Here is a 25,405-nt window from a genome sequence, read left to right on the forward strand (position 1 = left end):
CTATCGATTTTTAGTTTTGAACATTGGTATACTACTCTTGCCTTTATCTATCCACCGAATTATACTGTTTATCGGATTTGTTATCTCATAAGCAGAACGAAGGGTGTTACATGTGGAGCAGGATCTGCCTACCCTTCCGGATTACCTGAGATCACCACTTGTTTTTGGTGGGGTTCGTGTTGTTTATTTATTATACTTTTTCATGTGTAGTATTGCTTGTCTGTTTGTCCTTTTCAGTTTTAGCCATGGCGTTGTCAGTTTATTTTCGATTTATGAGATAGACTGCCCTTTGGTATCTTTCGTCCCACTTTAAATATTCACAAGTGAAAGTATTTAAAAACAACATATATTGTCTAGTTTGTATTATTTCTATGGAAAAAAGCAAACACATGTATTCTTTAAGTTTTTACATATTTATTTATAGTGTATTGAGAAAAAAGAAAATACAACTCCTATTAAACACTGTAACCTTTTCGAATGCATATGATTCTGGGAGACAGCATTTAGATGCTCTTTATTGTAATCTATAAGGTTGCCTTGTCCGTGTAAGAGATATTGCTCTCTCTTAACATGAGCCAGTCATTCATCGTCCACTTCCTACGAACTACCGTTACTTCTAAAGACCATATTCGCAAATGGTGTCAATGGAAAGCCGAATTTCAAATACCTAAAACTTCTACCCGCAACAAGGATCGGACTTGGCATCTTTGTGTTGGTAGTTAATTACTTCACCACAGTATTCTGTTAATGTATCGTAGCTGTTTTTTTATTAATCTTTCGTCGTTCTTGGGGCTGAACTTCTATACTTTTTTTTTCTTTAGCTAAACTGAGGAGTCTTTTGTCGTCGAATCGCACGTCTGCGTACAAACTATTAAGCTAAGAGTGTTTCTACCTAACTCAACTATAAGCCATTTTTTTTATCATGGTCTTCACATAGATAATGAAATGCACCATCAAATCATCTGTATAAATTTAGCTACCCAATGATAATGTTTCTGTTTTGGTTTTAAAAGTTGTTCCACTAAATACTTTTTTCTTTGTCTTATTCGTTTTAGAACGAAACATTTTCTGGTTGAAAATAAGAAACACTAATGGATTAGCCAGGCTGTTTACTGGAGCAAGTAAATAAAGTATCTGAAACCAAAGCCCATATTCTGCTATTTTATGGTGCATTAAGACTGCTGCGATTGTAATTGGAGCCCAGCAAATAATGTATGCTGTAAAAATATTTGTGAAATGATATTACAATTATAAGTAAACACATATTAAGGGAATTTTGTTCATGAATATATAATTATTGCAGTTTAAGTACTTTTGAAATAGATATAAATACAATGTAGCTCACAGGGGGATATATGTTTTGCACCAGTTTGTTAACTCATAAAATTGCGAATAGAAATAAGGAATGTGTCAAAGAGACAACACCCCGACCATAGATCAGTTTGATCTATCGCATCTGATTATTTGACTGAGCAATGCTTGTTTTTTCTTTGTGAAGTTGACATTTTGCTTCTCACTTTGTAGCAGAAAATCGTAGAGAATACAATTGTGTGTAATATTGATGACGAAGTTATTAAACGGACTTTTTCGCATGCTCTAAGTTTGAAATTGTCTCATATTTCAAGGTATTTGTTGTTATTTCGATACAAATTTGTTCAGGTAAATAGAAAACAAATGGTTATATTGTTGATATTTTATACATATTTAGTGAAATACTGACTGTAATTAAGTATATATGTTGTACTATAAAGTGCACTGGTACTCTACAGTGCGATGGTCATGCTAAAGTGCCATGGTCTGCGCTAAAGTACGATTGTGTCTCACCCTAAAGTGCCATGGTCTACGCTAAATAGATATAGGAAGATGTGGTGTGAGTGCCAATGAGACAACTCTCCATCCAAATAACAATTTAAAAATTAAACCATTATAGGTTAAAGTACTGCCTTCAACACGGAGCCTTGGCTCACACCGAACAACAAGCTATAAAGGGCCCCAAAATTACTAGTGTAAAACCATTCAAACGGGAAAACCAACGGTCTAATCTATATAAACAAAACGAGAAACGAGAAACACGTATATTTTACATAAACAAACGACAACTACTGTACATCAGATTCCTGACTTAGGACAGGTGCAAACATTTGCAGCTAAAGTACGATTGTGGCTCACGCTAAAGTGCGATGGTTGTGTGTTTGCTAAAGTACGATGGTATAGCCAGGTTAAGTGCGATGAAACATTACGGTAATATTGAAGGGCTTAAAGTACAGTGATGTTAAAACAAGACTTTTTTCAAAAGCTTTGAAGCTAAGGTATAACATATGATGTAATAGGCTTTATAAACTACCGGTAGGCTTCATTGTATCTAAATTAGGAGGTTTGGCCAAGTAATAAAGGTACATAATGTTATATTTTAAATTCTAATTTAAGTATGAGAAACGGCGGGGTTCTACATGCTCTACCCATTTTCGTAGCGAGTAAATTAACATGTTATAATTTCTTACATGGAACAAACTAATGTTTGAGTCCACAATTTGTAACTTACGCTTGAAAAAAATTACCCTTTTCACCGACGTTACATTTTAGTAAAAGCGACAATATGTTAACGGAGACTGCAAAGCTACAACACAAACAATAATTTTAATGTATTCGTTCGCTTCCAATTAAAGCAAGATACAGGATATGTATGGGAATACCATTTTTTAGTTTTTATAAACGAATGTTAATAAACGTCATAATCCAACTACGTTTCTTTTGGTCTATACTTTAGTAAACCATCAGACTTTAGCGTACGAAGACATCACACTTCAGCGTGTACCATCGTACTTTAGCGTGACTTACGTACTGTAGCGTCCCTATCACTCTTTAGTGTGTCCTACCTATATACAAGACATGCCCTTAAATGAAAATGAGCAGACATTTGTAATGTTCTGTTTTGTTTATTTTTTTTTATTTTAGAAGGTGACAGAGAAATGATACACGGGACCAATCATTATAAAGTTTATTTTGTCAATAACACAATTTCAAGGATATCCGAATTGTAAAAAAACAAAAACAGCATGCTTCACGGATGATCATACAACACAACATTGTACATTGTGTGTTGTTATTTCCTGAAATAAACAATAACATACATAAAGCATGCATGTTTAGAAGTGTAATTATGGTAATTGTACTTCAGATAACTCCCCCTCAAAGTGGGAATTTCCGTAAGCAATTATTCATTTCAAAACAAAATAAATATCATCTGACGATGACGACCTCCAGGCGACACCAGTATCGTAATGAATGTTAAAATATATATTATACTGCAAACAAAAATAATTTATTTTTAGATTTATTAGTTGCAACTGTCGTGTTTACATAATGCAAAACAGGATGAAAACAAGTGACTACTTACCACATACAACAACGCATAGAAGTTTGATGGTCCTGATCTTTGCCTTTGAAATGCTGTTATTTCTTACATTTGTATCACAACCATTATCTATAATGATTAATCATATGTTCTAAAAGCTAGCTTTCATTAAATTTTTCTATCTACATTTTTTTTTAAATTAACATCTTTGCTTGTTTAGTAAATTGTGGGATTGTATTCTTTAATTCAGAAAAAGAAACAAATATAAGATATATTTTTTTTATTATTTGTTTCAGATCATTTAATTAGGTGCGTAGTATAAAGCTGTTATGCAGTCTGAGAGCATCTGTATTTTGGTGTGCATTTTTTATAAGGTATATCTGCTCATCGGTTCCAGGTTTTAACTATTGTTGATTGGAAAATGACTTTCATTAGGTTCGCTTGATCATGAATGCTCGGGTGAGTTAAGAAATGGACATTATAAATAAGATCAATTTATTTTCAATATATTTCCTGTTTACAAAAGTATGAATTCATCCAAGCATTTTCTTATCCCATGCACATATAACTTAGCCGTATCTGGCTCGAATTTTTGGAATTTTGGTCCTTGATACTCTTTATACTTGTTACTTTCTGACGATTTTGATTCGAGCGTCACTGATGAGTCTTTAGTAAATGAAACACGCGTCTGGCGTATTAAATTATCAGCTTTGTGTTTTTGATATCTAACAAGATTGACAGTATGTACCTGCATCATTGTTTTTACCACGCAAGAATCCATTTCTTTCCCGACCACGTATTGTAATAATGATAACAATGTAGCATACTGTTATGATTCCGATTGGTAGTATGATAATAGTGGTAAGATCTGCGTATAGCAATACCTATAACAAATAGGACAATATGCCAATGCCTACTGTACAGAACAAAAAATAAGCACAGTATCTACAAGAAATATTGAAATCTCCGTATTCCAATATCAAATTATAACAAAATAGGTGTTAGAAGATATGGTATGAGTGCCAATATGACAACTATCCATCCTAGTAAAAGAAAAATTGTAAAAATATGACATGATATATCAAAGTACAGTATTCAACACAGAGCCTTGGCAAAAATAATACTATAAAGGACCCAAATATAACTAGTGTTAAACCATTCAAATGGGAAAACTAACGGGGTAATCTATATCAACAACGAAAATCGAGAAACACTAATGAACTCTTCAACAAACGATAACTGAAGAACATCAGATTCATGACTTAGAACAGGTGCAAACAAATGCAGCAGGTTCGAACTTGTTAATAGGTGCCAACCTTTATCCTTACCTGAACCAATAGTGTAACACCATAACAAAGAAAGACACACTATCAATTGAACTTAATCAACAGACATTTTGATACAATTGAACATACACTGAATTAAATACAACACTATCACCATTCAATAGTAGTGCATGTTATGTTCAGAACAATTCTTTATATATGCATTTATTGATCTATTAATTGTGTTTTGTTTTGTTTTTAACTTGCTTTGGTTTACTGAGTATGCTATCAAATTTTACTGTTACTCTGAGCTGTTGTATCAAAATGTTATGCATTTTTGTTATTTAAAGTAAAATTATTTTGTTAATGTACCATCTTTTAAACTGTTGTTCCCATTCTATAGATAAGAATTTTTTATTTTATTTTCGAATAAATATTTCCATTTCATATTAACAAAATTAGTATATCTAAATCAACATTTTATCATTTTGTTCCACGTTTTAATTGTAAGTTTGACATTGTTTTACATTCCCCTTTTTAATTGATAGTGTATATGTAGCACAAGGCATTATTATTGTGTCATAGATAAAGTTCATTTAGTCAATGTATGTTAACTTGCTGCAATAGTTTGTGGGATGTATTCATGAATCTAGAAGGATTTACGGTTTTCACATCACCTTATGTGAGGTCTGTTTGAAAGTTGTTAGAATTTTCAATCATTTTACATTTCGTTAACTATCTAATGTATACGCTGTGTACATATGATACATGACTTTGAAATTATCATTATTGCGCTTAACTAGAATATATTGTAATCTAAATTGGTTGTTACGTATAGAAGGAAATATCCGCCATACTCATACAATTCTTAATTTGTGAAATACAAGTTCTTAATTGGTAATGCGGGGTTCACACATTGCCGATTATTGCTCCCGTTTGAGATCAGACAGCAATACGATACGAAAAGTGAAAAAGTCGGATTGGTATCCTCAATTATCTGGAATGTCCTATCATTGTCTGAACGCATTCGTTTTAGTTCGTAACAGATTCCTACGGATCGGGAAGGGTCCGAATAGTTCGGCAAAGCATCCCGACAGTTAGGTGCGTCCCGTAACATTCGGGGCAACTCAGCCGATTTTGTCTAATCGGATTACAATCGTGGCTATGTCGTGACAGATTCTGCTGTATCGGATCGAATTCCTAACAATGTCTTGTGTATTCTGGACGGTGTCCTGTAGAACGGGAATGATCCGGAGTAATTTTTCATAGCTGTTTTTCTGCCGATTGAGTCCAGATTGCATCCAGATCTTGTCGATTGCGAACCGTTTTTTGCCGAAACCGTTCCGGAAAAGTCCCGTTATTAATACGAAATTCGTCAATGATACCCACGTCAGAGTCCCGACAACTACAGAATACAATACGACTGAGACCAGACAAAGCCGTTTGCAATGCGATAGAGCGGACCGTGATAGGATTACGTTCCGACAGTACCTGATCATCCCGAACATGCCGACAGTTTTCGAACAAATAACTTCCGTCAGCGTCGGTTCACTGTCTGGTCACTGTCTGATCTCAGTCGGATTACATTCGGTAGAGTCGGGACGCAGTCGTGACAGACTCGGTCGAATTTTACCTGGCGAAAAATACAAATCGGATTAGAAGCGGATTCAGAACGGGATTATCGGGACTTATTCGCTTAGAAACGGTTGAATATCGGTGCTGCCTGAACACTATCTGATTGTTGTCGTGATCAAATTATTTTTTTTACAAATTTTATTTTAAGTTTGAATTTCCATCCACGATTCACAGGATCTTGATCAGACTTTTAATAAATTTTAATCGGGAATGGTCCTGTCAAGAACGGTAGTAAAAATCGTGAATGTGTGACCCCAGCTTAACATGTAATTTAATAATTTGTAAAATGCTATTTCTTAATCTGTTACATGTATTATTTTCCATCCGTTACATGCATTTCTAAATTTCTTGATTTGTGAAATGTAAATTTCTAATGTGTAAATACAATTTCTTAATTTTTATCACGTATTTTGTTTAATTGATACTTGAATTTCTAAATTTCTTGATTTGTGAAATGTAGTTATTTTGTTTGAGTCACGTTTGTGTATCAATTTGTATAAACAAACTTACTAAACTTGGCGTAATATGGGTACAGTAGATATCCTCTTCGTTGAATGTACCGAACACTCCGTATGGAATTGCAAGGGTACATCCAATAATCCATGCAGATAATGCCATACCATAACGGTAAAGTTTGCCTTTCGAAGCTGCGGCCAATGGTCTTACAATAACATATGCACGGTCAATTGATAACACAACAATTGCATAGGTTGACACATAAAAAGGAACCATGGAGAAATACACATAGTATATATAACACACGTAGGGATTCCATGGAACATCAAACCAATTAAAAAGGGTTTCAGGTAATACAAAAAATACCCCTACACAAAAATCTGAAAAAAATATATAAATTAGTATTTAAATTTATATTTGGTTATGTATGTATAAGTATGCAATTTTCTTCTTACATTTGGTATTCTCACATCCAGTGGTGTTTGTTTGCGTTTGATATTGATATATGAGTGTTCGTAGAGATTATCTAATGTATTAATGCTAAAATGTTTTAATTATATAGTACGACGGCTTTGTGAAAAATTGTGTACATCCTGCTACAAGCATGAAATTTGGCATAGACCTTTCTCCACTATTACTCTTTTATTTCAGATAGGGAGGCATTGAAAAAAATCAGCATAAATGTAGCATAAGAACAAATCCCAAGCTCGTCTTAACTTCTACATATGTCAAATTTTATGCTTGTAGCAGGATGTGCACAATTCCTTTGAAATATGCTTGTAGCCGGACTATTATATTAGTAATAACGTTTAACCTTTCGTAACCCCTATATTTCACATGGTTTTATGAGATTCATGGTTTCCAATTTATTACGTCGCGTGTTATGGTTTTCTTGTTATTTTGTTTTTAGTTTTGTCCTTTTAAATGGACAAATGTTGAGAAAAGAGACGATGTGTAAATATAGATTACTAAACTGCATAAAATACATATTTCTCCTCTCGAGAAATTTATATTTTATAATTTGACGCACGAGGCTTGAAGGGCTTTTTAAACGATTAAAAATGAACTGTTTCTCTTCATAAACGAGGTATAGTCTTGGAATATGTTTCTTGTGGGATTGTTATTCTACTTTTTCAAAGATTTTTTAGAAAGCTGTCTTCTCTCTATGGGACTTCACCTGACATGGCCGTTATTTTTCTAGTTCGAATTGTTTTACATTGTCTAATCGGGGCCTTTTATGGCTGACTATGCGGTATGGGCTTTGCTCATTATTGAAGGCCATACGGTGACTTATAGTTGTTAAGGTCTGTGTCATTTGGGTTTTTAGTGGATAGCTGTCTCATTGGCAATCATACTACATCTTCATTTTTATATGGTCGCTTTTTCATGAATTAACAATAGGAACAATAGGAAAGACAGGAATGTTGACAACTGAATCATATGTGGACGAATCATTTAACGTAAATCAAATAATTTGGGGGTGAGGGTGGGGGTGTCAACATTGCTGCAAGTTTTGTTAATCTAAAATCGATTTTACATATATCCATATAGGTAAATCAATTTTTCCCAAATTAAGTTAAGAAGGGGGACAGGGGGGTCAGCGAAAAAACTATGCAAATTAAGTTTTTTATCCTTCATTGAACTTTTGATGTCGTCCCTTACCGATAACAGATATTTCAATTGTGAGGATAAATATTTCTCCTAAACCGATCTAGAAAAAAGCACCAAAAAAAGAAGAAAAAAACCGGTAACAAAGGCGAGAAAATTGACAGATACTGTGATCGGCAACATATAGAGGCATTGTAAGATTAACAAACGAGTCAAAATAAATAAACACATCAAGTAACTTCTAGTAAAAGTTTTTTTTTTAATTTATTTGGTCGATGGGTGGCACATCTGAGCGTTTTATGCATTAGCGTGAAAAAAAATCGAGTTAAGGAAACTGTAAAACTGGGGAAATAAAAAGCCTAATTTCTCCATTGTTTAATCCTAAACATCAATTGACACGGACACATGATTCTTTTCAGCAGTGTTTTTCTTGAAATTGCATTGATTTGCCAGTTTACCAGTGCTGTTTGGATATGGAGTGGTGCCTTTCAGACGGATCGTACACACTCTGACACCACTGCAAATTCAAGAGAGACCATGGTCTGTGCAAATGGATTTAAAATGTGTTAGTGATGAAATGTTCACTGTTTATTGATTTCTCTGTCCATTTCTGTTCATCAATTGTTAGGGAGCTTTCTTAGACAGTATCTTTAACATATTTGGTGGTAGAGAACTAAATACAAAGTGTGTTATTAATTCAAATTTCTATTAGTTTAAGCTATGTCAACCGTGTCATTTTAGAACGATTACCACAGCAAATCACTAAATAAAACAACATATCAAAGGATTAAATACATATATGAAAAAAGTAAAATCACAAAATACTGAAATCCGAGGAAAATTCAATCGGAAAATTCCTTATCACATAGCAAAATCAAATGAAAAAAAGACATAAAACGTATGGACAACAACTGTCATATTCCTGACTTGGTATACATTATAAAGGTAGAAACTGGTGGATTGAACATGGTTTTATAGCGCCAAACCTCTCACTAGTACGAAGTACTGTTTATCCGAATATATTTAGTATTATCTTTAATATATAAACATTGTATCGGTTTTTTGTAGCTACTTTCTTATGATGAGTTAAAAACCAGTCAACCGAAATAGGCATTAAGATATTTCTGATAAAGATATTATAAAATCTAGATTGGAACAACAAATATTGTTACGAAGTTCAATTTGTAGAAGAACATTTAAACAAGAGTTTTCCAAAAAAAAGTTCCAAATCCGAATTAGAATAATTATTCTTAAATTTGAACATTATGACAAATTTAGATATATTGTACATAGTATTGACAGTGAATCTTCTGAAATAACTATAAATATATATGTTACAGGCATTTAGACATTTTGTAAAATGACTGAATTTACAGGCATTTTGTAAAATGACTGAATTTACAGGCAATTTAAAAAATGTCTAAAATGAACAGGCATTATTCAAAATGACTGAAAATACCTAGTCATTTTGTAAAATGATTAAAATTTTGAAACAAAATTCAACAAATTGCCTTTTTGTTACAGGCATTTTGTAGAAGATTATCATTAAGATGCATACGACAAAAGTAGACATAACACAAGAAAATTATTTATTGTTCGGTATAATTAATTTATTCTCCAAAAACCAACTGGGAAGGTTTTTATGTCTTTAATATGCTCATAACAAATGACATAATTCAGTAACGTTAATCTTTGAAAAAAAACTCTTCTTTTTTTATTCAGTATTTATTAGAAATACAAATGCAACATTTTTTTTCATTTCATTCTATAAGATTACAAAATGCCTTTCAATTTTTCCAGGCATTTTGTAAAATGCCGAGAAAAAAATAGTCATTATGTATAATAATGTATAATGACTGAATCTTGGAGGCATTTTAGGAAATGTCTAAAGCTTTCAGGAATTTTACAAAATGCCTAAATGTAGAAAATGCCTGTAACATATATATTAAATTTCATATTTACACTACAGTGCTGACTACAAGACTGAATATTTCTTTATGATATAACGTTCCATAAGCAGTTGCTTTGAGCAAGTAATATTACGATCTTATCACCGGAGAAAAAATGTGTTTCAATGCGAAAAAAAAGACAAATATTTTCTGAATTGCTCTATTATAGTTTTATACTATCCTTACCTGCAAAAGCTAGATTAATTACGAAAAATCGCATTCTTGATTTATGATTTCTTGAAACTAAAAGCATTACCACTAAAAGGTTAAAGAATAGTATTCCAAGAAGAATAATCAGTGATATCCATTTGAGACCCTGTAATAAATTAAACTGTTATCATACATGCATTTTAAATTATTAAGAGACAACTTGTACTATTATTTAATGACGAAAACCATAATTTTCTAAACTACTTTGTTCGTGCATTATGTCATAAATCACATTTAACAACTTTTATCTAAATTTATCATGAATAGCTCGTATAAATAAACTTTAACAAATACGGACATGATGTTTTATAACAAATAAAACAACTATAACCACGATATGAAATCAGCAACGGCGCGTTGTACTTTGTAGTCAAAGTATGTAAAGCCAACACTATTTAACAAGATACATGTCTTCTTTTTCGCCTGTTTCTTTGCGAGTTCAAACACATTTTATATTTCCGACAATGTTCATAAGTATACTGTGTTAATCCTGAAATTACTCCCAACACCTGAAAATTTAGTTAATTAAATCTAAATCATTGCCTCAAAAAGATCAAAAGTTTATTTGTATACCTTTTATTTGTACAATAGTTGGTCAATTGCAGGAAATTAGAAATATATGATTTTGTGTGAGATTTGTCAAATTAGGCATTACTTCAGAATCTATAGACTACAATACAAAAACACATTATAAGTTATTCTTTTTCCGTAATTTCGAAATCATTATTTCCGTAATATAATTCAGGATCGCAATATCTGTATTACATGTAATATCAAATAGTTCATATCAATAATTGTCAATTAAATATAGCAGCTCACATGGCGATTGTATGACTGTAATTCATACTTAACACAAGATAACTGTTAACCTTCAATATCAAAAGTATAAAATGGATATGATAGCTAATGATGTCATAATCACTAATAGGCAACACGTCTTGGTGCATGTAAGCAGCGATTGGTAAAAGTACGGTCGTCACCAAGGATTAAACTATCGTACGGTACAATGCTCACAATCAATATATAGTTAGCAAAAGTACCAACATAAAAAACAACGAAAACCAGATTGCTGTTGTAATGGAAAAAATACTTTTATACTATTTATTAAATATTTAAGATAACGTTAAATTAATAAAAGCATGTCGCGCGCGCGCAAAAAAAAATATACCTGAGATTGTATTGTGTCGTTGGTCGCCGTCTTATTCAACATACTCCCGTTTATTTGAATTGTCATATTACTTCGAAACGCCATTGTATCTAAGATTAAGTGGCCTGCAAAAGAAACAAGTTTGCAAAGTCAATTATGTAACGTGTAATGTATAAACAAATCTAATAAGAAAAACAGATTTTCAAACCTCTGATAAATCATAAATTAACAATCATGTGGTCGTTCTTGCTATCATTGTCAATTCTTCAGATGTAGAATTAACAGTTATGTAACTCTGTTATACATTAATGATCCCTTATTATGTAACTTGTTGCATATCGGCTTAGACACGAATCAAGATCTTTCAGATGATATTCATAACGGCATCAACACACGAGAAGAGAAACTAGTATATAAGACGTTAACATTGTTAATACCGAGAAACATGTTTACTAAAACAAATTTTATCATTGCAGATGTGACTTTCAAAAGATACATTACATTCAATCTTTAAAGGTACAACTTCTCATGATAAATGTTGAGTTTAATCCTGGTACCTCTGATAATAATTTACACCACTGGGTCGATGCCTCTGCTGGTGGACGTTTCGTCCCCGAAGGTATCACCAGTCCAGTAGTAAGCACTTCGGTGTTGACATTGATATCAATTATGTGGTCATCTTTATGAATTTCATTTTTACAAAACTTTGAATTTTTCGAAAAACTAAGGATTTTCTTATCCCAGGCATAGATTGCCTTAGCCGTATTTGTAACAATTTATTCGGAATTTTGGATCCCCAATGCTCTTCAACTTTGTATTTGTTTGGGTTATAACATTTTTGATTTGAGCGTCACTGATGAGTCGTATGTAGACTAAATGCGCGTCTGGCGTACTAAATTATAATCCTGGTACCTATGGATAAATATTAGTACTATCAATTTCTTTAAACAATTGTTATATTGACGTTTGAAACGAAATAAAAGCCGATGGAATTGACCCTAACCTTTTTGTTTTTGTCTGTTCGTTTGAAAATGTAAATTATTTTGTCTAACAACACTCTTTTCCTACAATTTCTTTACAATTATTTTAAACATTTTACGATAATCTTATATGTGTGCATGTATCTGTATGACATTATTCCGTATTCCAGACCTCTTCATACATTGAGATAGATTCTGCATCCCGGAATTTTGTTTTCAGAAATATGTCATAATTGCATTGGCAAAAACGTTATGAGAGCCGTGGTGTAGTGATTAGTGCATCGGACTACTAACACAAGGGTTCCTGGTTCGATTCCCGTTTGGGATGAACATTTCAGGAACTCAATTTTCGGCTCTCCCTTGACACCATTTGCGAGTATGGTCTTAAGGAAACGATGATAGTCCGTCGGAAGGGGACGATCAATGGCTTACCCGTGTTAAGAGAGAGTCATATCTCTTGCACGTTAAAGACACCCTTGAAGATATCGAAAAAGAGTAGGCTAATGCCGCTACAAGGCAGCACTCGCACCCGCAAAGTGGAAAGAGATTAATATAACTTGCAAAACTTGTTTCCCAATCCACTATAAATAAATATGTTTAAATTAAATTAAAAACGTGATATTATTTTTGTTTTCAACAAATTAAAGTTATCTGTTGAGTAATTCATTGCAGGTGGTTTTTATAACAGATATCCATATCAGCAGTCAATCATGAATAAATCCAGATATTTTACTCTTTGGATAATTTAAAATCTTAAAATGAAGTTTAATATCTGATGTTATCGCAAAAAAGAGTATAAACACGTTTGAAATTTTTTGTATATTTGTAACATTTATTAAAAGTTATACGAGCCGTCGTAGTTGCCGTACTCATCAAAGGCTAGGAAACATATGCTTCTTTACTGTAAAATGTCTTTAGTGGTATTTAAATTAAAACGTCCACCATTATGAGTTGATATCTAGTTGATGATGAGGCTTATCTTTTTTTGTTCATTCGTTTGTCTGGTTAGATTGAATGTCGTCTGTCTTTGCCTTCTTTTGTTCTTATCGTCATTTTATTGTATTTTTTTTTTTTATTATTTTTCAAGTATTTTTGTTTAATTTGTTTTCATTGTATTGTTCATTTTTATTTAATAGCACGTTATCACAAAATTCGAGAACACCCTAACCTTTGCGGTTGTATAGATATGGGTTTCAGAGATTTCAATATTCTACGGACACTCTTTTTTAATTCAAAGCTCTTTTTTCTTAGGCTTATTCATCGTCCAATGATTGTTTGTTAGCTTAGTATTGGTATCAATTAGACAGCTAAAGAGTAGACCATTGACATACGTTGTTTTGTGATGACATAAAGAGAGAAGTCTCCATCAGAGACTTGTAGATAATTATTATTGGGAAATATTTGATTGGATCAATCAAAAATCCATCGAGTTGAACAGTGGGATAGTCAAAGCGTATTTGCTAGTGTTTGCTCTGTGGTCTAGAACCTCTACATATATTCCTATACGGAACATCACATAATTTATAAATGAATGGTTATATTTCTATCTAAAAAAAACATAATATCATATGGTTTGAACTCATCAAAGTAAACTGTTATAATCTATAACAGGTGGTTATAATAAGGAATAACTGTATCAAAGACAATCAGAAAAAAATCAAACGTAATGTTTAAAGTTTCGGATAAATTAGAATAAAAGTAAATATCTGTAAATAATAAACAAAGATAAAATAAGCATTTGTTTGCAACATATGTATTAAGATATTAGTCATGGGAAGTTATACGACTTATGTAACTTCACTCATCTTGCAATTCTTATCATAGTGTTATAAATATATGCTATTCAAATTTTAAATTGCTTAAGCGGCTTATACAATAAAACTTTCGGAATCCAATAGAAAGTAATCGTTGCTGAGATAAATATACTATATATATTATAACTATTGGACAATTTTTGTCTTGACTTACTATATGGACACGTGTATACAGCCAGTATGAAAGCTGTGTGTTGATTTATATTTCGTTTTGGGATCCTTGGTGTTATTAGGTTACTGTCTGTGTTCGCTTAGCGCTTTAAACTGAAAGAGGGGTGAAAATACCAGAACAGTCAAACTAATAGATAAAGTACGCGTATGTTGAATGGTTTTACTACCCTTGAAATTATCGTTGGTTTCTTTACGCTCCATTAGCACAAACAGGCAATTTCGCGGAGAGAGTTATAAAATTAATCACCACTAATAAAAAGAAGTATGCAATTCTTAAAGAAAATAAACCACAGTGAAGAAATAATCTAGTATTTTGTTTTTTATTCTTTGCATTGAGTATCGTTTTTGTGGATAACACATGTTTTCAAATCTGTCGAATGGGATACCTTAATTGTTAGTACTTTTAGATCACAAACGAGATTAAATTTGTGCAAAACTTACTTTTTTTTGGTCTTTAAGACGAAAAACGTAACTAAGTACATAATAGCTGAATGTTAAGTCAAAAGTCAAAATACCTAAACTGTGTTCCTGTTAAAATTGTTATACGATGATGACTGATGCACCCATATTTTGACTATTTTATTTATTGTGTCTGTTTATAAAAAGCATCTTATAAAATATAACGGTCATTTAAGTGAGAGGGTAAGCGCTTTAGAACCAGGTTTCATCCATCATTTTCTACATTTGAATATGCCTGTACCAAGTGAGGAATATGACAGTTTTTGTCCATTCTTTTTTTATGCGTTTTGTTATTTGATTTTGCCGTGTGGTTATGGACTTTCCGAATTAATTTTCCTCTAAGTTCAGTATTTTTGTGGTTTTACCTTTGTCAAAGAAATACAATTCGTACAAAACATTAATCCACAATGAATGTCCGTAACAATCTTTTGTATAGGATTTGTAGTATCTGAGGGATATTCATCGCAACAATGTTCATTATATTGTTAACTAAATAGCAATTACAATACGATCGGTGGTATTATTTATAAAAAAAAAAATGTTTTTATCTTATCTGTCAGTCAGAGAGTTAACAATTCGAAGATGTTGTTTTGTGATTGTGTATGAGATAATTATCCACTAGAGACTTGTAGATAATTACTATTAAAAAAAGAGTTGTAAAACGAAAGTGTCTTAATCAGATGACTATTCCTTTTTTTACTAACGTACCAGCAAGAACAAATGTTTTAAACAACTTTAACTCTTTCCTGGACTTCATGCCTTTGATAAATTATTTTCTGATCATTGCAAACCAATATGCTACCTTTATTTGCTAACATATATTTCTGTAATAGATATCTGTATAATTGCCTATGATAACACATCTTCATATTGACGTGTTTAATTTCTGACTGTAGAGATGATGCAAAATTAAATTTGATTTTAGCACTACAATTAATTTAGAAGTTACGATCGTTCAATTGCAAGCTTGCTGGTTTGTAGGGAGTTACATCATAGAAAAAAATTGACAAATATAATACCTTTTAGTGATTTTTGCTTGCATGTTTATATCTACGGAACACAGACCAACAAAATTAAAATTGCAAAATATGGTGTATTGAATATATAAAAAAAACATAAATTAATATGATCAGGAAATACAGAGTAAAGGTCCCCATCGCGTTCCTCATATTTGAGTTCACATTTATTTTATTCGGCTATTCTGTATTCGTTATGTTCTTTAATTCTGAAAAAATGAGATATCTGCATTTTCTATAAAAAATAATCATTGTGTATGTATAATCTATAAGCGCGGTCACATCTTACCGGATAGCTCGAAAAAACGCCTAACGGATACCTTTTTTTATCCGTTAGACGTCCGTTTTGAACGGTACTCGTTCTTTTCGTTTTAGTTTTGTATACGTTACGTGTCTGTTATACATCAGTTGGAGGTCTGGAAGATAAATTCACCAACGGACGTTTAACGGATAAAACGAACGTTGAACGAATGAGAAACGGGCTGCTACCGGATGTTTAACGGATAAAGCGGATGATGAACGGATCTGAAACGGATATTTGCCAATTGAAAATTTCGCGTCAGAAATGCCAATTATTGGTATGTCAAATTTCTTAAGGTTCAGGAATTCTTATTATTCATAATCGATCTTAGAGTAAGGGTGATTCTTTACAATCGAGCAGCTCTTATTTAAATCTGACACTGACCTTTTGCGGTATTTTGGAGAATAAACCAAAACCAGTTACAGCTGAATTTTTTGAATAGTTATGCGGTGTACATGTATTAATATTGTCGCCTTTAAAGTCGTATATATTGTTCACCCATTTTATCCGGTTTGCTTCCGTTAGGTGACCGTTTTATGCCGTACTCATCAGTTGGATGTACGTTCGACATCCGTTATGTCCGGTAAGTTTCGGTTTCGCGTACGTCGCATTTCCGGTGTGTGTCCGTTAGGCATCCGTTACACGTCCGTCTTATTCGGTCAGTACATCAACGGACTCCTAACGGATAACAATTTTGTCAACGAACAACTTTTTTCACCGTTAGGCGTCCGTTCGTGCTATCCGGTATGGTGTGACTGAGGCTTAAGATATGTTTTCGTTTCTAAAGTGATACATTTTATTTACGATGAGCTAGAGGATCAATATACTTGTATTAAAGTATTGTTATGCACAGGTTTTACTGTTATAATACAGAAAATGTGAATAAATAGTAACCCGGATTTGTTTTCTCTCAATCAATTAATGACTTTTGACTTAATTTCTTTCTGACAAATGGTCTTATATACCAAAAGACTAATCATGATTTGCGTAATGTCATAACTGCAACCAATAACGTGTATACAAAAAGTGAAATCACAAAAATACTGCATTTAGAGGAAAATCAATTTGGAAAGTCAATAATTACATGGAAAAATCAAACAACAAAACGCATAAAAAAACTAATGGACACGAACTGTCACATTCTTTCTGACAAATGGTCTTATATACCAAAGGACTAATCATGATTTGCGTAATGTCATAATCATGATAATTGCAATAGGAACACAATCAATAACGTGTATACAAAACGTAAAATTACAAAAATACTGAATTTAGAGGAAAATCAATTTGAAAAAAGGTGGATTAAACCTGGTTCCTTAGCGCTAACCCCCTCAAGTTAATGACAAGACATTTCTGGTATGATGCTCTTTTCAGTGACTGTCTACATTTCCATAATTCATCTGATAAAAATATATTGTCTCGTTTTAATGGGTTCCCCTTTTTTCAATTTGGGACGTTTTGAAGCTAACAATAAGGGGTTGCATTTATTGTTGAGGGCCGTTTAATTTCTGTTATAGTTATTACTTAGTACCACTGCATGTGTGGATAAATGTTTTATTGACAATTATTACAGATATCGTCATGTTTGATATGATAATTCTATCTCCTAACATACTAAACATATAAATACTTATCACACGAGTTACTCATAGCTCTATAAAAAGGAGGATATGTTTATTTCCATTGCATTTTCGTTCTTCGGAGAACGATTCACAATACAATAGTTATCTAAATCTAAATAGCTTTATCAAAGAGTTAACATATGGTATATATAAATATTATAAGATAATCTTTAAAACGAAAATGTGAAAAAAGAAAAACTATGCAAGTTGATGCTGAAAGATTTTGAAAACTTAAGAAACTTAGTAATATATTTAAAAGAAATTGTGCATTATAGATAATTTTCATTTTAAATTAATCCATTTTGGTTTTCGTTAACAAAATCTCTTTTTTATATTATTGTAAATGTAAACTTTGTTTCCAAATAGTTTATTTGGTTTTAATTTTTTCCAGGGGTGGTTTTATGCGTTTATAGTATGGACGTAGACTTTTTATTGTATACGTCTTTTTACATTTAACGCTTTTAAATTTCGATAAATATTGACATACATGCTTAAACATGCCAAAATCATTTCATAGTGTATTACAGCACATCTTCAATTTTGCTATTAACTTAACGCGTTGAAGAAGGAAGCATAAGCCAAAACAAAATGTAATGAATTAATTAAAACGGTAAAATTACAGTGATATTTTCAGCATATCTTACTTCTTCTTCTTCTTCTTCTTTTAGTTTCCGCACTCCATCATAATATTGATGACTATGTGCCGTGCATGCGTGGGTAAAATTTACAATTTTATATTTACATCAACAACAAAACTATTGCAGAAATTAGTATTGAAGTTGTAATTTGGATCATTGCTATTAATTCCCGAGTCTCCTAAGACAATTAATCATATAAAATATATATATAAAAAGTACTTACTCTCTGATTTGCATACAGTTATATATCCTCAAATATGTGTTTAACAATTAAACATGCAAATCAAAAACATCAAACAAGACATATAATGAGATTGAGCATAATCATCTGCATCCACATCACTAAATAATATAAGTGGTAATGTCTTCATGGATTTGTAGATAGAATAATAAAAACATCTCATCAAACATGAATCTTGCGACACCTTTCTTGTTACAAGCCACTTTATGAAATCATGAATTTTACTTACGCTTACGTCTCCTTGGTTAATGTTTTTTATGATTATAAAAAAAAAGATTACTACGTTCTTCTTTAATAAGTCGGCGCAATGATTGGGTAATTCATCGAAGCTAAGTTCAGAAGAAATGTTTGACCGAACATATAACTTTCTTAGACAACAGAGTTGTTAACTCCCTCTGGAATACATAGTGCATGCTGTTACAAAACATTTATATTGAGCTGCTGTTGTGTGGAAACATTATATCAGGTTAATATTTAATAAGAACAACAATCAGGTAATGTTTTTAAGATACAGTTGTAGATGTTCATATATTAATTGAAAATTCATGTTATTCAGGGCATTGTCCTTTTTTATAAATCAATATATATATATATTACTCTACCTTTAATATATTCATTAACTAAAAAAAGTACATGGATGTGGTGTTTTGGACATGTTTTCATGCATACAGTAGTATCAAAATCATTTAGCGTAAAAATACGTCAACGTTTTCATCTAAAATGATTTGTAACTGTTTCAATATTGTTTTGTTTTCATTATTCAGAAGTTTTGCTTTTGGCATTGTTTTTTTTTTTTAAATTTGAACGAATTAAATTTCTTTACTTTTGTAGATGTCTTTCTAAGACATGAAAACTGCATACAGGGGCCTAGTGTGTTTGCAAAGTAATGTGAGTATGTTTTTGTGTTCGAAAGGCTACTGTACTCGAAATGGCAAACTTTCCCCCTTATCTATATTCAGGGTTTCGTTCATAAATACTGTATATGCAGGTGAGACCAGGAATAAAGAAATGACTTCGTACGTGTTAATATACGAACAATAATGTACCATGTTCTCATTTAAAATTTGGATTTCACTAAGAGAACTCAATTATCAATTATATACTGAAAAAAAATCATAATGTTTAACATTTTCTCTAGAATTTTACTCATCAGTTGTACAATATAACGGTATGGAATAAATGTATGTAATATACAATTCCTCTCCAATGACATTTTTTTTTATTAAACCCTTTGATGATATAATATCTGAATAACCCTCACAGATTTATGTTCGGAACTATGAATCCAGGTAGAGTGACATGTTTTCCCGCGAGCTATACTCTAACAAGCACACTTACATTTAAAATCAACGTGTGGTTCGCGTACAAATCATGATTATGTATAATAATCATATCGCTGAAACATGTTCTCGCACTCATCATGCGATCAATCATCATCGTTATAATGAATCATTTTAGACATTGAAATATTTATGTATTGAATGTCCTATCTGAATCATGAACCCACTTGTGCATGCTCGACAAATATTTCGTCCCCTCAAGCTATTACTGAGTGTATATTCGCATTGTGCACGTTGTGGCTGATGCCTTTAGCCTAATGTTCGGGTTTCCTTTTGGGTTCATGAAATTACTTTAAGTGAATGGATATTCTAATTTGGACAAACAGTGACTGTAGTTTTACAGAATTGGTCCATGTTATAACCTTTTTTTTGGTTAATATATTACAGTATAATCGTTCTAGGGTTTGACTTAACATAGACATGTCCGTAATCACATGGCAAAATCAAAAGCTCATACGCATCATTTGAATGGACAACAACCTTTACATTTTTGACTTTGTAAAAGCTTGTTCTTATGTAGAAAATGGTTGAGTAAACCTGATTTTGCTGTTAGCTTAACATCTCACTTGTATGACAGTCGCATAAAATTACACTAAAACTATAATTATATTGACAATGATGTGTAAAGAAAACAAGCGTGTCAACAATGTAATATTGCAAATTATCATGCTGATATGATTATGTGCATTTATAGATATACTTACCTTATTTTTTTAGATAAAGTTATCTTTCCTGAACGCTATATTTTACTATCCAGATTCAAACACAATTCAAGTCATACATTGAGATTTTTTACGGATATCAGCATCAAATTTATGAATTGACACGTCTAGTAATCATGCCTTCATGGAGAAATTGTAATAGGAAATTTCCCCCTACGCATTTATCTCAAACACCGTTCTCACATATAGTAACTTAACGAAATCAAGAACTTTTAAATAATGTTATAATTATTCTTGCGCAATAGATCTCATGATTCAAGACATAAAATATTAGTTTATTTGCTATGATAGAGGGTTTTTCGAAACTCTTTTCCAGATAATTATTTTATCCTTTCTTGTAAAGACAAGTACACTTTAAACTCCTTGGAGATATTTAATACAATAACGACATGTATTATATTCCAAAGAGCTGTTGCTTTAGAGTAAATTTTAGGGTAATTTGGATAGGTACATTTTCCAAGATGGATTATAATGGAGTAACTTAGAAATCGATTTTTAGAACAGTGATGGATAATTATGTTTGAAATAAATAAGAGTGATATTATTAGTGACGAATTTGCACATGCGTCATGCTACTTTAGATCATCGTCAGACCTTTAAATGTAGAACGCCATGCCTGTTTTATTCATAATCAGCTTTAAAAGAATCAGTTTCATCAAATATGAAACAAAACGAAAGAAGCAAAACTACCTAAGAAAACAACTATTGCAATAGTCTAAACAATGTTTAACTGCACAAACACCCTTTCTTATTTGGTATATTAATATTACAGTCAATGTTAGAAACAAAGTATAAAAATCAGTTGGAAAAGTCCTTGACACATTAGATCTGAAATGGACGCAATACACAAACAACTAACAGAAAGAAAACACAGAAGAATACGTTCAACGAGTACTTACAATAACATGAATAATTGAAAGCTACGTCAGAGCTAATCGAAACTCAGAAATTCACCTTGTTTTTTCAAGTTTTAAATTTTATTAAAATCTCGTGTACAGACGTCTTTATCAGATTCAAAATACCTGACATTGTGCAATGCCAATATATAGGTATTGACACAACGTAGGACAATAATTACTGTACTGTCGTATATAAATAGTCCAGCAGTTTGTACATTTCAATATATAGTATTGATCACTTTCAGATTGGGAAAGTGTTTTTAATTAAAATAATATTAGTAATACAACATAATAAATTGAATATTTGCTAATGACGTTAACAATGAGTAAACCCATGCCGTACAGCAAGCTTCGAATCGGCACTTAAATACATAATGTATGTAAAATAATTCAAACGAGAAAAATGACAACCTTTTTATGAACACAAATTTTAAGAAAAATTGTGATATACAAATATAACTAATGTAATTGTGAATATATATTTGTATCCAAGACTAACATGCCAAGCAGTACATATCCAAAAACAAATAATTTTATTTTGAATGTTACGTCTCTTATGACTGGCTTTTTTATATTACCATTTTAAACTCAGAACAAATATTACAGTCATTTTTAAAATGAATAAGTCTAAACACATCATTAGCAGTTGATGCAAACATGACCTTGTGTAGCCAAAAACAGATTGTCGGTAACTGAGTTTAAACATAATTTATTCAACGATAACGTTTTGTTTGATTGTTCTTAATTGATACAGTTGAAATTGATACATTTATTTCGAGTATACATAATATTTGATAGTGCTTATTATAATTTTTGACTTAGAAAAAAAACAAACAAAGGGTCATAGTAGGGCGTTTATAATCTCAGTCAAAATGAATCATAGGATACAGTTAACATTATTTTATCAGAAAGCCATAAAAAATACTACAAACATACAAGAAGAACACATGGTTATAAAAAAGGTGATAAACAATTGACATATATAAAACAGATTACAATTAAAACAAACAGTTTTTGTAATGTGTTAGATTCTCTGCTGCTTAATGTCCAATCGCAACATTGCATGCATGGACAGGACGAAAACAAATTGAAAACACGATGCAGGGTCAAACTTTTTTTTATTCCAAATTGAGAACTTTCGTTTTATGTCGATAAAAATGACAGAAGGAATACAGATGATAATTAAAAAAAACAAAAGTTACTTAATATCACCAAGAACAATCAAATTGATAACAAAAAAAGCTAGCACTCTAAATAATCTAGTTTTTGACTGGCAAATGGAATTCTTTAAAAGAAAAACCAGATGTATCGTAAACCATTTGAAAAACCAATGACAGAATGAATAAAGATAAGAATTAAAAACCAACAGTTACTTTAAATTATCAAGAACTATAAAGTGTCAAACAAAAAAAACCCTAGCACTGTCAAGATTCTTGATTTAGGACCGACACTTCATTGTATTGCCAAGTCATATATTTACCCGGTTGTTTTTATCATAAAAAAATGTAACAGTAAAGATCGCAATGAAACACAAATGAAAAGAAACACATAATATGATAACATCGATAGTACTGTCAAAAGTGAAACCACAAAAAGCTTAACAAAGTTAACAAAAGATTTCAAGAGTATGCAATCATATATGAAAGTGTCTTTGATATCATTTAATAATATAATTTTGGATGTAATGCGTCTTCTGATTGGCTGACGTTATTTTGTTATAACCCAATAGACATAATTAAGTCATATGAATGTCACGTCATCAACGTTTGTTCATAGTTGTCTACGGATTTAAATGGAATTTAGAATCAAATTATAAGAAATTACTGTAACATTTGTATATCACAATTAACATGTGGTGTACACTGTTGAATAAGCCGCTACGCGCGTTACTCTGTGTGCACCAATATGTTTTATGCTATCTCTTCATAAACAGAAAAACTATTACCGTCATTCTTTAAATGATAGACAAACTATGGTGCAGTTTGAAATTAATCAAAAGACGCGTTGGGAATATTTTTGTCAGACGCAATTAGATAACCGCTATATAAAAAAAAACCACACACAAGTGAAATACAAAATAATCACATGGTATTCTGCAATTAACGTAATCATTATATAGGTTATTGATAGATTCCAATCTGACTACAAATTAAGCAAAATAGAAATTCATCAGGTGTACTTAAGGGCATACGATACATTTTTTATCACGTATTTATATTTTGATAAAACTTTCCACGTAGACTATGTTTTACCTAATTAAATCAAATATGTAATACAAAATATATCTTCATGTGCTACTTTTTAAGTAACATGAGGTCGAAATTTTGTATAAATTCCATGTAGATTCCTTCAGAAAATGCAGTGTTTTAGAGTTACCATCACTGAAATGCACATTTAAAAAAAAAAAAAAACACTAAATATCAATACTTATAAATTAAAACTTATAAATTTGTTCTTTTAAATAAAATTTCACATTTATTTAGTAATTTGCCTCCCTGCATGAAAGTTTGCTAATTAGAATGAAAATAGGGACTTGAGGTTCTCTGTTTTTTACAATCCAAAATGGCGATAGACACCTATACCACCTTAACAGCAGTTTGTTTCTTTCCAAGAATTGTCGATATTATAATACTACTTTAAAGCATATAACATAGTAAATTAAAAAATCTACTTTTCTAATAAGAAAATGAGTCCTATATAAGACTATATTTGAGAATTACATGGAATCTTTTAGAAACCAATAGAAAACATATCAAAAATCATTAATATGAATATCTCATATATAGTTCATGTTATATGAATTTGACCCAACAATAATTACAGGGAATATAAGTTTATTGTAAAAAGCCAATAATTAGTGCAATCATGTTCAATTATTTAATAAAAACAAAGAAAAAAAAAAGAAAAATCAAACTTACCTGAATATCGTTAACGTACAATGTTGATACCGATCATCCAGTATTGTAAGTCTTCTCGGCAAAACTTAACAATAATTTCGAAAAGTATATTATACACTTTAAAAGTTTCTGTCGCAGTTAAGATGAAGCTAAACAAAGATAAGACGTTTCTGTTTTATTGACAATCTAAAATCACAAGAATGTTAACAAGCAAGATTGAAAGGGAGATGCTATTACAACAATTAACAGGAAACTGAATTTTGAAAGGTATTAATGCCGTATAATATTTATGAAACGTGCAAAAACATATTAATTAAACGTTCAAAAGAATCTATAATAACATGTTCATATAATGTAAATGTTGAATGCGCTAAATTTTAATTTACAATACATTACAATACCGTTTTATTCTATAGATATAGGAAGATGTGGTGTGAGTGCCAATGAGACAACTCTCCATCCAAATAACAATTTAAAAATTAAACCATTATAGGTTAAAGTACGGCATTCTATGTATATTACAATAACACAGACTGCTAGTGAGTATGGCATGTTACAATACACATAATTTCGACCTTTACAATTGTTTTTTGCTTTCTGTGTATATATTTTAAAATAAGTTCCGTATGCAACTTGATGTTGAACTATGTGTTATATGATACTTTTTTTCCTTTATTTTA

At 31.4% G+C, this 25,405-nt stretch overlaps 1 protein-coding gene across 3 annotated transcripts; it reads right to left on the reverse strand.

The window, feature by feature from the left end:
* Positions 1-431: 431 nt before the first annotated feature.
* LOC134694592 (cardioacceleratory peptide receptor-like) lies at positions 432-21,335 on the reverse strand. Of its 3 annotated transcripts, none has more exons than XM_063555618.1 (7): positions 20,912-21,335; positions 11,647-11,750; positions 10,455-10,584; positions 6,766-7,091; positions 4,104-4,239; positions 3,398-3,484; positions 432-1,217 (listed from the first exon to the last, which is right to left on the reverse strand). In XM_063555618.1, the coding sequence occupies exons 2-7, from the start codon at positions 11,728-11,730 to the stop codon at positions 973-975; spliced, it is 1,008 nt and encodes a 335-aa protein (XP_063411688.1). In that variant the 5' UTR covers positions 11,731-11,750; positions 20,912-21,335; the 3' UTR covers positions 432-972. The 3 variants fall into 3 exon arrangements, with proteins under 3 accessions (XP_063411688.1, XP_063411691.1, XP_063411689.1); XM_063555621.1 differs by lacking the exon at positions 20,912-21,335 and adding an exon at positions 19,097-19,321; XM_063555619.1 differs by lacking the exon at positions 20,912-21,335 and adding an exon at positions 18,850-19,059.
* Between the last annotated feature and the right edge of the window lie 4,070 nt (positions 21,336-25,405).

Source organism: Mytilus trossulus, chromosome 13 (genome assembly GCF_036588685.1).
Source record: "Mytilus trossulus isolate FHL-02 chromosome 13, PNRI_Mtr1.1.1.hap1, whole genome shotgun sequence".
NCBI lineage: Eukaryota > Metazoa > Mollusca > Bivalvia > Mytilida > Mytilidae > Mytilus > Mytilus trossulus.

Excerpts from the sequence above, each read along its gene's own strand:
- LOC134694592 (XM_063555618.1), bottom strand. The coding sequence starts at position 11,730 with ATGGCGTTTCGAAGTAATATGACAATTCAAATAAACGGGAGTATGTTG. Across the intron at positions 10,585-11,646 it reads ACGACACAATACAATCTCAG|GGTCTCAAATGGATATCACT; the intron begins GTATATTTTTTT and ends AATTTATTACAG. Across the intron at positions 4,240-6,765 it reads CCCATATTACGCCAAGTTTA|GTATTGCTATACGCAGATCT; the intron begins GTAAGTTTGTTT and ends TATTTGTTATAG.